Source organism: Eumetopias jubatus, unplaced genomic scaffold (assembly GCF_037043125.1).
Source record: "Eumetopias jubatus isolate StellerSeaLion01/CBP00866 unplaced genomic scaffold, mEumJub1_p1.0 scaffold_15, whole genome shotgun sequence".
NCBI lineage: Eukaryota > Metazoa > Chordata > Mammalia > Carnivora > Otariidae > Eumetopias > Eumetopias jubatus.
This window is the reverse complement of record NW_028274821.1, coordinates 68293796-68309912: the sequence shown is the minus strand read 5'-3', so window position 1 is coordinate 68309912 and position 16117 is coordinate 68293796. Positions and strand designations below refer to the sequence as shown.

Genomic DNA, 16117 nt, shown 5'->3' with positions numbered 1-16117 from the left:
TATGTTATGTTAATCACCATACAATACATCATTAGTTTTTGATGTAGTGATCCATGCTTCATTGTTTTCATATAACACCCAGTGCTCCATGCAGAATGTGCCCTTTTTAATACCCATCACCAGGCTAACCCATCCCCCCACACCCCTCCCCTCTAAAACCCTCAGAGTCCATAGTCTCTCATGCTTCGTCTCCCCCTGCGGATTTCCCCCCAGGATGTTATTTTAAATGTAACCAATAAAAAACCTACAGAGGAAACCTTGATTTCTTGCCACAGTTCTCACGTTTGCTTTTCATAATTCAGATATTTTGTGCTACCCAAGAACACATCCATCTTTTTCAGCTGGTGGAGATCTGGTTTCTTTGCAAGTTGCCTGAAATAAGTCAATTACCAGCTCAAGTTTCAGATTCTGAACGCACATTGTAGCTGAATTAGACTGGTTTGTTTTTTTTTTTTAACAGAATACAACCTGTGCTTTGCTCCTCTCCTCCTACACTCGACACCCTAGGATCCAAGCCCGCAGTGAGGCTGGCCCAGACCTCATCAGTGAGTAGTCCCAGCTTCAGCTCTCTGACCTAGGCAGCAGAATCTGGCTGCGTGGAAATGGGGAAGAGGGAAAACAAGATGGACTTGGCCTGGCCTGATTTTGAAGCCTAGAATGGCCCAGAAAGCCAATGGGGACCCAAGCTGTTCTGTGGGGATAGCAGGTAGGGTTGGGAGAGTAAAGTCAGTTGTTAGCATAAGCTGCCCTCCTCATACAACTAGAATAGCTCCTCTTTCTACTTTGGAGACCAGAGTCTCCAGAGGTAAACAGACAATAGGGAAATGAGGACCAAGTTAAGACCTGAAATTTGACATCTCTACTGGGCCCATCTCCTTTTCTGACTTCTGCTTTCCCCAGTTCCCATAGCTAAGCCTTGACCCCACAACCTGTCCTGGTTTCCAGCTGCAACAGGTATAGAAATGGCTCCAGCCTTTTCCCCACATCTCTCACATCGCATGCATTGTGCTGTCCCAGGTCTAACACTGACCACTGTGTCCTTACTCCTCCATCCCTTTCTAGAAATTGTTTTTATATCTTCTCCAGAACCCGGGACCTCACTACCAACTCTCCTGCTCCAACTCATCTGACTAAGCTTTTGCCTTGGCTCCCTAATTCCCTGAGCTCTCTGGATCACACCCTACCTCAGTCCCAACATACTTCTCTGTGACCTGTAGCGCTGCTCTTGAGCCCCACTTCCCAGAACAGTACCAAGTGCCCCTCAGCCTTTCGCTCTTCCTATTCTTGGATGCCCTGTGTCAGTGTCTGGCACTGGCTGGGAATTCCTAGGAGTGACCTTACCTGAGCCACTTGGCATCTTATGCCCACCTGGGTAAGCCTCTGTCCTCTGTCCCTGCAACCGTAGGGATCCCAGGGTTCTGGGATCAGTCTCGGTAAGCCTAAATTCTCCCAAATCCCCACTCTGGCCTTGGGGGTGCTTCATGAATATTTGCTGAGTCAACAAATGAACCTCAGCTCTCAACACAGTTCCTGTGAGTAGTACTCTAGCCAGGAGTGTTCATTAAAGACATCCTGTTCTTATTCAAATAACCTTTCTACACTTTTTCTTATCCAACCCTCACAGCAGGATATTCAGTCCCCCGCCCCCAATCTGCTCCTTGCCCACTTTTCTAGTTGTGTGTGTGTGTGTGTGTGTGTGTATATATTTTTTTTTTTTTTTACTGTTTATCCACATATAGCCAGATGGTCTTATGTACTGTCCTAAAAAGCTCACTCCATGATTTCACTGGCTTCTTTTCTTCAGAAATGCTTTCTTCCCTTTCTTCACTCATATTTACTATTCATTAATAATGTCTTAAGATCCAGTTGCAACTCACTGTCCCTCCCGTGCTCTCCTTCCTGGAGTTTTTTGTAGCCTTGGGTGCTCAGGCTGCCCTCTACAGTCTGGGACTTTTGGTCTCCTTTTCTAAGCTTGGTGTTTGAGAATCAATTCTGTCAAGTATTGTTTTAATCCCATGTCCTGTCTCCCCAAAAGACAGCATGCACCTGTGCCCTTGAGGCCAGGGTCATTTCTTATCACCAGACCTCAGGACAGGGCCCTATACCCAGGAGAACTCAAATATCTAATCTTACAGAAAAATTATTACTTGGGTTTATCAGGAAAATATAAGTTCATAGGATTTATTCCAAAAGCAGAAATAAAAGCAAGTAAAGGTAATATTGACAATAGCTATCATTTATTTAACATCTACTATGTACTAAACAGTGTCCCAGATGCTATAGATTTCCTGTATTTCTTATAATAACCCTCATAGGTAGAAATTAATTTTAGCCCCATTAGATGAAAAAAATTGGAACTCAGAACTTAAATAACTAGCCCAAGATCACAAAACTAGGAAGTGGCACCCCTAGAGTTGAGTCCAAATTTGTACAACTCCAAAGCCCTTGCTGGTCCCATCAAACTCTCTAGATGTACATTATCCAATAATGCTAGCTACGAGCTACATGATGCTATTTAATTAATTAAAATTAAACATTCAGTTCCTTGGTTACATTTGCCACATTTCAAGTGCTCAATAGTCACATGTGGCTAGTGGCTACTGAACTGGATTGTGCAGACAGATATAACAGGCATGATATGAGGAGAGGACAGCTTCCTAAAAGCAAAGGCTTTTCCTTTGTCTGTAAAGTCAGACAAATGGAATCTGGTCGGATTAGAGGGTTGCACAGTTTAGGTTCCAAAACAAACTCTTACACACTGCAACTATCATTCTTCTAAGTGACCTGAAAGACATTTGGTGGTGATAAACATTCAGAAAATTAGTCATCCAACTACCCTTCCTGCCATATTCACTAGAAAATATTCTCCAAATTACTGAAACTAGAGAAAAAGATGGAATTTAAAAGTTTTAGGTGAGAAAAAAAAACTGGTGATAAATATGAAATTAATTAAACTTACAAAAGCCTAAGGATAATGACACCAGCCGCTAAACAGCTTTTGCTGGTAAATTAAATTGGGGGAAAAGTTAACTAAAAAGGACACAAAAGAATAAGAAAATAAGTTTTAAAGAGGATTATTAAATTTACAGAGCAAATCAATGAAGAATTGGAGGAAAGAAAGGAGAAAAACAAAACAAAAACCTAAAAATCTGTTTTCTAAAAATGGTGGCAAGATTATTCCTTTAAATTTTTTATAAAGAGTGTTATATGAATTTTTGTAAAATGTTGAAGGGCACTAATAAAATCATAGTACAAACCATGGTGCACAGTACACATGCAAAAAGAAAACCATAAAAGAGACAACTACAGTATTTGATGTTATCACTATTTAAAATTTTAGCCATTCTAATAGGTATGCAGTGATACCTCATCGTGGTTGTAATTTGCATTTCCCCGATGATTAACGAGGCTGAACATCTTTTTTAAAAAGTTATATTAATAATCAATATTATAGCTCTCTCCCTTTACTTCTCTATTATCAATGATAACTTTTACTCCCTCCAGAATATGCTGTTACATTTAGCACCTTTGCTCAGCAGTTTATAGATAGCTTTGCAGGGGGAGAAGGGTCCTAGGGAAACATTCTTTATGGGAAGAACAGTAAAGGTAAAAAGTTAGGTTAGAAATAAAAGTAGTAGTGGCTTTTAGTAAAGATGGACGTTTTCACATATCTGGAAAATGATACATTTTTGGAAGAGGAATATGATAAAATGTTTGCATCCAAAGGTAAAAATAAGAGCTCCAAACACAAAGTGTGATGAAGCAGAGCTGAGGGAGAGGATGAACTACCTGGAAGCTCTCTGACCACAGTCACTTCTTTTTTTTTTTAACATATTCATTGCCTTGCAGAAGTCTTTTTTTTTTTTTTTTAAAGATTTTATTCACTTGAGAGAGAGAGCACATGAGAGGGGGGAGGGTCAGAGGGAGAAGCAGTCTCCCTGCTGAGCAGGGAGCCCGGAACCCCCCCCCCGATGCGGGACTCGATCCAGGGACTCCAGGATCGTGACCTGAGCCGAAGGCAGCCACCCAACCAACTGAGCCACCCAGGCGCCCCACAGTCACTTCTTGTACCAGCGACAACACAGAAAATGCTTTCTAATTATCAGCTGAGCAAGGACTGATTTATTAGTATTTGCCTCAGTAATACTTCAGGAGGTGTTCATGGAAGAAATTATGACAAGGAAAAATGGCAACATTTCCCCTAGTTTTATAGAGATGTAATTGACCTACAACACTGTACAAGTTTAAAGTGTACAACATAATTATTTGATATACGTATGTATTGTAAAATGATCACTACAAGTTTAGTTAACATCCATCACCTCACATAGCTAAAAATTTTTTTCTTGTGATGAAACGGTCTTAGCAACTTTCAAATATACAATAGAGTATTGTCAACTATACTCATCATGCTGTACATTATATCCCCCAAATTTATCTCACAACCAGAAGTTTGTACCTTTTGACCACCCCTACCCAATTCCCCCAGTCCTTACCCCCTCCTCTGGCAACCACCAATCTGCTCTGTTTCTGAGTTTGGTTTTTCTAGATTCCACACATAAAATGAGTTCATAGTTATTTATCTTTCTCTAACATTTCCCTTAATATAATGCCCTCAAGGTCTACTTACATTGCCACAAGTGGCAGAATTTCCCTGTTTTTTTGTGGCTAATATTCCATTCTCTGTATATACCACATCTTCTTATCCATTCATATGTTGATGGACACTTAGGTTGTTTCCATATCTTGGCTATTGTAAATAAACCTGCAATGTACAGGGAGTACAGAAATCTCTTTGGGATAATTTCATTTCCTTCAGATAAATATCCAGAACTGGAATTGCTGGATCATATGGTAGCTCTATTTTTAATATTTTGAGGGAACATTCACACTGTTTTCCTAGTGGCTGCACCAATTTACATTCACATCAGCAGTAAGATTTCCCTTTTCTGCTCATTCTCATCAACACTTGTTAGCTCATCTTTTTAATAACAGCCATTTTAACAGGTGAGGTTTTGATTTGCATTTCCCTGATGATTAGTGATGTTGAGCACCTTTTCATGTACCTGTTGGCCACATGAATTATCTCCTTTGGAAAAATGTCTGTTCAGTTCCTTTGCCCGCTTTCAATTGGATTATATTTTTTTGCTATTGAGTTGTAGCAGTTCCTTATATATTTTAGATATTAACCCCCTATCAGATATATTGTTTGCAAATATTTATTCCTAATCTATAGGTTGCCTTTCACTTTGTTGTTTCCCTTGTTGTGCAGAAGCTTTTTAGTTTGATGTAGTCCCACTTGTTTATGTTCACTTTTGTTGCCTTTGGTACTTCTGGTCATATCCAAAAAATCAGAGATACGAGCAATGTCAAGGAGCTTTTTCCCCATTTTCTTCTAGGAGTTTTATGGCTTCAAGTCTCACATTTATGTTTTAAAATCCATTTTGAGTTCATTTTTGTGAGTGGTGGAAGACAGAAGTCTAGTTTTATTCTCTTCCATATGAATACCCAAATTTTTCCCAGCCCCATTTATTAGAGACTGTATTTCCTCTGTTGAGTATTCTTGGCTCCTTCATCAAATATTAGTTGACTGGATATGCATGGGTTTATTTTCCAGGCTCTCAACTCGGTTCCATTGGTCTCTGTTTTAATTAGTATAGCACTAGAATATAGTTTGAAATCAGCAAACGTGATGCCTCCAGCTTTGTTCTTTTTTCTCAGGATTGCTTTGGCTATTTGGTTAACAGTCCTGAATGCTTTTTAGCATGCTTATCACCTGAGGATCTTTTCCAGTGAAATGTCTGTTTATGTCTTTTGCCCATTTTCTAATGGATTTTTCTAAGCTGTTGAAGGTAAAGTTCTTTATATATTCTAGATGCTACTCTTTTGTCAGCCATGTAGCTTACAAATGTTTCCTCCTAGTCTGTGGCTTGACTTTCCATCCTCTTCTTGTAGGCTTTTGCCATTTTTAATTTTGGTGAAGTCCAGCTTACCAATTTTCCCTTTTTTGGATCGCGCTTTTGGTTGGTATCAAGTCTTAAGAAAGAACTCTTTGCCGAGCTCTAGATCATGAAGATTTTCTATTTTTTCCCCCTAAAAGTTTCATAGTCTTACACTGAAGTACAGGATACTTTTGGGTTCATTTTTGTATAAAGTGCAAGGTGCAAGTTGAGGTTATTTTTGTTGTTGAAAAGGCTATCCTAGCCTCTACTGAATTGCTTTTGCTCTTTGATCAAAAATCCATTGAGCATATTTGTGTGTCAATTTCTGGGTTCTTTATTCTGCTCTAGTGATCTATGTGTCTATTTCTTTACCAATACCACCCTGTCTTGATTACTGCATTAATCAAGGGCTGCCTAATAAAGTATCACAGATGGGGCACCTGGGTGGCTCAGTTAGTTAAGTGTCTGACTCTTGGTTTTGGCTCAGGTCATGATCTCAGGGTCATGAGATGGAGCTCTGTGTCAGGCTCTGAGCTCAGCAGGGGTCTGCTTGAGACCCTCTTCCTCTCCCTCTGCCCCTCCCCTGCTTGCATGTGAGTGTACTCTCTCTCTCTCAAATAAATAAATAAATCTTAAAAAAAAAAAAGTATCACAGACTGGGTGGCTTAAAACACATTTATTTTCTCACAGTTCTATAGGCTAGAATTCCAAGATCAAGGTGTTGGTAGGGCTGGTTTCTTCTGAGGGCCTTTTTCCTTGACTTGTAGATGGCTACCTTTTCCCTAATCAGTCTTCCCTCTGTGCCTGTCTGTATTCTTAAATCTCTTCTTATAAGGACCCAGTCATATCTGATTAGGGCCCACCCATATGATTTCATTTTACCTTAATTTTAGAAATACTGTACTGGTGGCAAGATTTATTATTTTACCAGATTGCTTATGAATATTAGTGGCTGTAATATGTACTGCAAACTTCAAGAATAAACTCAAAACATCTCAAGTGAGCAGTGGTGGTAGGATGGCGGAATTGGTCTCGTTTGCGATTCCCAACGGAAGTGACAAAACCTTGCTGGTGTGGGAGCTGAGTTCTGGGCCCACGGCCGAGGCTTTGCCTGTGAGCCGAGTCAGGGAGGGAGGGAGGGAGGAGAACGCCGTATGTCCCCCTCACACCCCCCGTGACTGGGAGCCCTGGAGTCTGGCCTTGGCATCTCACGCGCCTGGTAGTCTCCGCGGAGAGGAATCTTATTTCTAGAGGGGACCTCAGCAGTCTTGTCAGCCCCAACAGATTTCTGAGAGCATTCTCTGTTCACAGTATTCTCCCAGTTTGGCCTTCTGTATTCGGTCCGCGTCTTCCCAAACGCTGCAGTTGCCCGTCCTGGTTTCTATGCCATCATCAAGTTTTATTCAGCAAGGGATGCTCACAGAGCTCAAACGGCATGCCACGAGAAGCATCTTTTTCAGAATTCTCCAGTGAAGAGCCCCAGAATTATATTTCAGTATGTGCCTCAGTTCAATCACCATTTCTTTATCAAGGACCATGTCATTTCCTCTGAATAAAGAGAGAGAGTGTGTACAAGCAGGGGGAGCGGCAGGGAGAGGGAGAAGCAGGCTCCCCGCCGAGCAGAGAGCCCAACGTGGGGCTTGATCCCAGGACCCTGGGATCGTGACCCGAGCTGAAGGCAGATGCTTAATCGACTGAGCCACCCAGGTTCCCCACGTGGCTGCCTGTTCTTATCATATGCCTTTCCTTATTGATTTAACCTTGATTGAATCTGAGAACTCTGCTCAGATGTGACTCTAGGTATACTACCTACTTGTTCAACACCCTCTTCAATTTGGCTTCACTCCCTGTGATTGAAATGATGACCTGTCAGACATTCTTTAGTTTGCAAACTATGGTCTGCCTGTTTCTAGCCTGTGAAAAGTTCACCTAGCCCCTCAGATATTATAGATTATGAAACAATTACTTTGTATCAGTTGTAAGAAATGAGGTTTTTGTCTCTCATTGGACATTAAGATCATTTCATAAATTTAGGTTTTGAGATTACTGAGAGTGATGAAGGAAATGTTCTACAAGTCAATATATAGTTGACAGGAGAGCGTATTCATATTAGATCTCTTTTCTTTATTTAACACAGAACCTTGGGTTACTACCCCTGCTTTCCAAAATTGTTATCCAATTTACTTATATGTTCTTTTCTACTTTGGCAACTACATATAGTTCCTGGTTGGGTTTGTTGTTGTTGTTGTTTGCTTTTTTAAATACAGGAAAAAGAATAATGTCTTAAATAAAATAAATCAAGGAAAAAAAAAACATCTCAAGTGATTAAAAAATTTTTATTTGTCATCCCAAACTGATCATATATTACAAATTCTGATCAAAATAATAATATTAAAGGTATTTCCAGTAGTACCACAAACTACATGTACCTGAAGATAAAACCAAATAGTCAACTGGTAAGCATACAGTGAAATTTACCCATGTTTAAAATATCATTTTGTTTAAAAAATTCACATACATATTTTTCTGGTTATGAAGTAGAAGGGGCACACAAATAGCTATATATGATTTTCATTTAACAAATCCATGCTCTGAATGAGTCATCAAAAGACTACAAAATCTTGTAATTTTTTTTAATGGTGCATGAGACAGTACATTGTTTTATAAAACAAAATACAGTACTTCTAATTCTCCTCATAATCCTTTTCAACCCCACTGTGAGAGCTGCTCATAACTGTATAGCAGCTTGGCTGGCTAACGGGTTCCTATATCATCTCTACATTGAGTTGGGTTGGGGGATGGCAAAAGGGGCATTCTAATCTAGAAGTTCTGAGAATACAGAAGTACAGATTCCTCATTAGAAAAATGTAGACTTGCCTACTGGTCCTGTGAAAAGGTATCACTATTGAATTGGTGTGTTTGACTTATAAACTATAATTAGATTTGAGTTTGTGCAGAGAAGCTTAAAATAGCTTAAAACATACCCTGTAGATTCTTGCCTAAGTGAGACAAACACAAATTTGATGGAAGAAGGTGGAAATGAGTATTTTCAATTCTCCTTTGCTAAAGCACAGATATAAACATTCATCAGCACATATAGTTACATGAAACTAAGTATTCCAAGTTCTTTCCCTCTGCAAATCATGACTTATATCTGATTTCAGCTGGGTAGAGATTTACTAACAAGGAGACAAGGGTTTACCTCTAGAAAAAGCTAGAATATTGAAGAAGTCCAAGGCAGAACAAGTACCAAATCTAGGAAGGTAGAGAGAGTGAATTGCTTGGGACCAAGGAACTATGTAACATAAGGGATCATATAAGGAGAGCTTAGGAGACAATAGCTTGACCAATAAAATGAAAATACTAGTTCTATTTAGAGAAGGAGGCAACTGGGTAATGTCTCGGAATTCATGAACCATACAATTTGTCCTTTAATGCCTTGATACAATGAAACAATTTTTTTCCCTAAGCAAATTCAGTCATCCAGCCTCCTGAGTAAGGCTTATGTTCTGAACTGTAGTTTTTTAAATCCCATTTGAAAAATAATTAGAAAAGGAACTTGGAAGTAGGAAATGGAACATTTCTTGAGTATTTACTTAATCCTAGGCCTGATGCTAAGCACTTTATGTTCCATTTTATCCTAACTAAAAGCCCTGAGAAGTACACATTTCCCCGATTCACTCATGTGGAAGTTGAGGCTGAGAGGTCCTCTATCACAAACCCCACATGATGAACCTGGGATGCAAACTCAGGCCTAATCCAGAAGTTTGTGATCTTTTTATACCAACATGTTGATTGCCCTAAGTGAAATGTCAGAGGTGACCTAGCCCAGGTCTGAATGAGAGAAGAGGAGGAAGGGGAAAGAAAAATTGCTACTGGGACATTTCCTCAAAGATATCCTTTTGTCTGATCAGGAACTGGAGTTTTTCCAGGATAATTGTATATTAGAAGTCGGGAATGTGGCACTTTCTCTGACTAGTCTTTGAGGGAAATTTTCCCATGGGGATTTATAATATTAAGGATGAAAGAATTGTTCATTTTCCAGAAGTTGAAACTTGGGGGAGACTTAGAAACATTTGCAGCCTTAGGCTTATGATACTGGGTGAGGTGTTAGGCTAGAGTGTGGGAATTCATTCCAAGTGTGTTTCCCAGATGCAGCTCTGGTCCCCAATCTACAAACTGCTGCTCTTCTATGTAACACCTTGTTGTCCTATGTGCCATCTGAAGTTTGGAGCCATGTTAAGACTAGATACAATGGTTTGGGGGTCACAAAGAAGAAAAGGGATGAGTACAACTTATTCTCAACTGCTTGTATCCATCAGAGAGTATCAAGGGAAGGGGTAAGGATTCTTCGAAAATGAGTGCTTAGCTAATGGTTTCCTGGGGAAGTGGAAGGGGTGAAGTAGCAATGGGACACACCTTGAGCTTACGAGAACCCAGTACTCCTGGATGTTAAGAGCATCATGATCAAAGGCTGATGTCTCCAAACATGAACTATTTCACCTTTTGGAGATATGGCATTTTGCAGATAAAGGTATGAAGACAGCCTAAGTATTCTGGACAAGAAAGAAATACTCCTTCTTGATCTCTTTGTCACCTCAGGCTCTCAATCTTAGCAGAAAGATATTAAGTGGGGAATGGCAGAAACACCCTGAAACTGACTCCTGAGGCACAGGATGACTTCTCTGTCAAGCATCTCAAGCAGAGTTAAAGATGCTGTGCTGTGATGCAATGACATAGGAACTGGACCAAAAGTCATGGCACTCTTGAGTTTTAGCTTCAGGAGGTTCTCAAATCACTGCTATCTCTTATTGATTTAGCTATAAAATAAGAGGGATAGAATGAATGTGACCGCTATAGCTTTTAAGACTCAAGAGCAAGATGATTTTCACTTGAGATGAACTTGTTCCGGGAGGATGGTGGTAGACATTCTGCCATCTAGTGGTCATATTTCAGGGTTTGTAACTAGGGAATCAAAGAAACTGGCTATCCCACTGCCCAGCTTCTTAGGGATGCTTGATTTTAGGAACTGCGGTTGTACTGCAGTTTTATTCCAGGGGCCAGATGTCAGTAGCTGCAGCAGAGGGGAGAAGGCCAAGTGCTCCCTGCTTAGAGAAGAACCAAGTGGCCACCTGGTTGTCAAGTGAGAGGTTATCAATCTTGCCTCTCAGGATAGGCATGGGTGCCTAACTTCCAAGTTAATATAAGAGGTTTTCTCCTGTAAACCAGACAAAGTGGACCTGACTGTGGCCATACGAGGAGAATTGTTGTTGGAATACTCAGGTGAAGAAAGAAAAGTGATCTGATGAGGTTTGATGGTACATCCACTGGACACTGAGCACAGTTAAGAACTGTCAAGAAGCACAGAATGAAGTATGGCTGAATCTGTATCAGAAGCAAGCCCAGCCTTCAGAGTGTGGGGAAAAGCTTTCATTCCCTCAAGTTAGGGTAGGCACCAAGCAAGAGCAGAAGCCTGTGAAACCAGAAGGTAGTAAAGAAAGGTATTTCAGCTGCCAGGGGGCTGTGGAGGGAAGGGTATAGAATCTCTGTCAATGGGGCCAAGACATCTTAGATTTTGGATTCTTCAAGACCTTGGACTCCAGGGATAGATAAAAGAAAAATAACTTAAATAAGGGTGGGTAAGACCCCCTGGCAAACAGTGGAAGCCCCAATTTGAAATGGGCAGAAATATGTATGTACTTTTACATACACTTCTAGAGGCTGAGCACAAGCAAATGGTCCTCACTAAGCAGGGTAGATTTTGCCAAGGAACACTATTATTATCCTGATATTTTTTCAACCATGAAAAATGAAATTAGGTTCAGCTATTTAGAATTCGGGTGTAATTTCTATGGGCTGATTCTCCAGCAAAGAGAATCTGATTACAATGGCTGGTCATTTGGGGACAAGTGTACTGGTAATCTATAAGAGTCCCTGAAAACCTCATTATGTTAGTTATGAAAAGATCCAATGAGTACATATTGAAAGCTCATCCTAAGAGAGGAAGGTCAATGGTTATCATTTATCAAAAAAAAGTCTTTGGTGTTTTGAAAATACAGAGTTGGGTGGTTGCAGGTCACTTTTCCCAACTTTGTTTTAGGAAAACTCAGTCAGCCTATTCCCTCAGACCCTCTGGTTTCCATTCTGACACTGCTATTATCCTCTGGTTTTAGAGGAAAGTCTGGGATTTTGTGGAGAAAGTAGTACTAAGCAGGCTGGATGAAATGTAAGACTTGGCTTCCTTTCCTGGACAAAGAAAAAGATAGCAGTGTTTATTGTGCCTACATATACCTTTACTTCTCACTTGGAATATATCATTAAAGTGACTCATGAAGAGATGAGGGAGACAGGGCCATCCCAACCCACTCAGAAACATATCTTGAGGCGGGGAAAGGAAACTGAAGGGTTTTAAAATTGGTGGTACTTGATAAAGCAGGGAAGTCCGAATTCTCGTCCCATCAATATGCAACAGAACATTTAGAGAGAACAATGAGAATGGACACAAATTTTACAAACACCATGATCTGGGGGTAGGAAGACAGAGACAGCATTTGTCAGATTTGCCATTTATCTTCATTTTGGACATGCAATACAGTATAGAGGAGAGGGGACAGGTAGGCTTATATACCATTTAAATTGGTTTATAGGCCATAAATAAAGATATGGAGCTGTAATTGATGAATGAATACACAGAAGAGTACACTTAGAAAAATTAGAGGTATTTCTATTAATATTTTAGTGTTAACATTAAAATTGGAAGTACAAGGATTAAAAATTCAGAAAATATTAAAGTCCATGAATAGCTCATATTTTTACCTAACAGATGGTTGGTAATGAAACAAGGAAAGTAAGTTTTGTGAAATCACAACCCTTTCAAAATCACGTCTGGTAGCATGATCTCGCTTGAGTGATTTGTTAACAAGTGCTACAGAGGTCAGTGAAAATATTCTCACAATGGCTGGAAATTAAAGCATCACACAAGCACAAGCTTCCTTTTCACTTCGAATATAAAAATAGAAAATGTACGGAAATTTGCATATCTTTGACAAAGCTAGAAAGAAGTGCTCATTCTGTTGCTTGTAAAATGAATCTGCTAGTGTCTTTTCTTGATGCCACCTAAACTCTGATCACTTAAATATTAACTCCAACTCTACAAACTTAAAAGCAGGACTAACATACAAGCTTAACTGATGATTACAGGAATGGGCTGTTCTTTTTTACTGGTATATCCCTCCTTAGCTTTGCCCGATAAACCCATCATCCAGTCCAACCATTATCTAACATTCTGAAAGAACATCATATTTTATAGGAGCTTCAAAGGTAAGGGTGTTTCCCTCAAAGGAAAACTGAGGTGCTTACCAAAGGGAAGGGGAAGAGACAGGCATGTGTGTCACTCATCTCCGCTTCTCCACTCTAACCTAGCACTGTACCTGGCACACGGGGACTCCTTAATAAAAGTAAAATGAGAGAATTAAATCAGATGGCTCAGAGGTTAGGACTCTTCCTGCATCTTCACACTTGACATATCTTTGGCCCCTACTTACATGTGACAAATAGAGATTTATCTTCTTAAACAGTTATCCACCTTTGTTTCAGAAGGGGGATTCTACCATTTCAACCTACTGTCTCAGTATAACTGGATAACCTCATCCCACTCAGAAATAGGCCAGATTCCATTGGGCCGCACATTGGGGGGAGAGCGCTTCCAGTCCCATGTCTTCACAGGAATCTTCCAGCTCTTACCATAGTTGGCTTCAATGTACTCAACAGTTTCACAGGGCACATGAATCTTCATGTCTACAAACTCGGTCCAGCACAGTGTAAACTTAGGAAACAGGTATCTGTGGCAAAACAGAGGCAATGGGGAGAGGGGTTAGGCTCAACAGTACAAGTCTGATCTAAAGAACCCAGGTGCTAGTGAGCTCTGGGCTGAAGGGAAGTCCTCTCCCATTAAATAGCTTTGGGGATGGGGCACCTGGGTGGCTCAGTCGGTTAAGCGTCTGCCTTCAGCTCAGGTCATGATCTCAGGGTCCTGGGATGGAGCCCCGCATCCGGCTCCCTCCTCAGCAGAGAGCCTGCTTCTTCCTCTGCCCCTCCCCCTGCTCATGCTCTTTCTCCCTCTTTCTCAAATAAATAAAATCTTTTAAAAAAATAAATAGCTTTGGGGACAGATATAGTGGACTTTTTGTTGTTTCTCACTGTCTAGCATCCCCTTCCTCTTCTACTGTTGACAGCATCCTCATTTCCCTCCCCTGTGGTTCAGGAGGGGCTGACCCACCCTCAGTCCCCACAGATGGGCAAAAAAGACACAGGCCTAACCAGTACATAATAGTGATTGGATCAGGGATAAGAATATACATAAATTAGGCAAATAAAAGTCAGCTTTGGGATTTTCGTTGGAACTACTGGAAGAAAGAAGCGTTCTTTTTGCTGAGGTTTCTAAGCTGGTGGGATGGAAGCTGAGCATCTTTGTTATCTGTTAGCAAGGAGAGCCTGTCTGAGAATGAAGTCAAAGCAAAAAGCACCCAAAAGGTGGAGGAAAATGACAGAGCTCAGAAAACCCTAGGGAAGGACTTGGATTTAGCTGTGGCCATTTCTTAAACATCTCAGGCAAACCAATGAATATACTTATATTCATATGTTCATCAAGAATATACATATATTCTTTTTTTTACTATATTTCTAATACTTGCAATTCTTCCTACACAGAGGGAGGCACATGTAGCAATGAGAAAGGAAACAAAACTCTTCTAGCCAGCCAGAGAACCTGAATCAGCTCTGGCAATACAGGACATTCTCCAACTACAGCATCACCCATGCTTGCCTTTGGGGCAGGTCTTATTAACTCCTGTGTCCTGGGGTTCATTGTGCTCCTAGATGGCTTCCGATGACCTACTTCGTTTAGATAGTTAAAGAAGAAACTCCCAGAGTCAGCCAGGGTACTTTTCAAACTCCTTTCCTAACTCATACTGTAGTGAAAATTTCACATGATACGTGAGCATGGTAGGATGCACTAAGATGGCTTTTTGAGGAAAGCTTCATACCCCCACCCGCTCCTCAAATGCAGGAATAGAGAGGTCTAATGCCTGGATGTCCGTATGTCAACAAGATGTCCCTTAAAGACAGCTATACAGACCACATTTTTCCTGCTCTGCCTTTTATTTTACTATCTGCCCTTTTTAAATCTCTGTTCTCAGCCACAAACTTACTTTCTTACTTTTAACAGTTCACACATCATTAAATCCCCATCAAATTCAAGCTGCTACTGAAAGACTCTAACTACAGAACACTAAAATAAGCAGCATATGTGTCAGGTGAATCTTCTTTTCTTTCATAAGCTGGACTCCCCAGGGATAGATAGCAAGCACGACTCCAAGATGCACTCCCAGGCTTCTGTCCCTCACATGAACCTATCTGTAGTTTCTGCCTTTCTTTCATCTCAAATGCTAAAGAATCTCTACACCAGTTCAGGCAACGTTAGTTATAATGAATTTTACTCTATCTCTAGCAGAACTATTTTAACTAGCGGGTAAGTTTAAGAAATTAAACCAAAACATGTTTCTTAAAGGTACTCCCGATCAGTAAATTTAATACATTACAAAGGAAAGCTAAAACGAGCAGTTTGTAAGATTTAAGTTTATATTATAGCCCGATATTCTGTGTTGGTGTTTTCTGAGAAATGTTTCTTCTCTTCACAAAATGAAACAAACTTTCAGTAATGAGATTTGAAGTGACAACAGCAGAGATCACAGAAATTTAAAATATCAGAGGATTAAAGCAAAAAGAACAGGAAAGAGCCAGATGTCAAAGCATAATCATATTGTGGAAATGGGATCTAGTTGGGATGTTCTCCAAGGAAAGGTCAGTTCTCATATATTCTGCTTTTAAATATCATGTTTTACCACCAGATGAACATAAAGCCATACATGAAAATGAGAGGCTGAACAAATTCTAAAGAAAGCAACAAGTCCCTTCTACCCAAACCAATGGGTGCTGGCAGTTAATAGACAATCCCAGCTGGCTTCTGTGAAAAGGCAGCCACAGCAAATCTCATAGCTGAGGAAGAAATAAGATACAGCATAGCTCCACCATCTGCTGGTCCCAATTTTATTCTGCACACTCATTTTCATGGAATTGCTTATTCTGTCATCAGACACAGCCATCCATCATGGGCC

The 16117-nt window shown here is 40.3% G+C and overlaps 1 protein-coding gene across 2 annotated transcripts in view; it reads right to left on the bottom strand.

The window, feature by feature from the left end:
* Positions 1–8318: 8318 nt before the first annotated feature.
* FKTN (fukutin) overlaps positions 8319–16117 on the bottom strand; it is a 63409-nt gene continuing 55610 nt past the window's right edge. The window contains exon 10 of one of the 2 annotated variants that reach the window (XM_028108841.2): positions 8319–13783. In XM_028108841.2, the coding sequence (XP_027964642.1) occupies positions 13570–13783 (214 nt within the window). In that variant the 3' untranslated portion in view covers positions 8319–13569. The remainder of the gene's footprint in view (positions 13784–16117) is intronic. The other variant, XM_028108842.2, reaches the window with a different exon arrangement.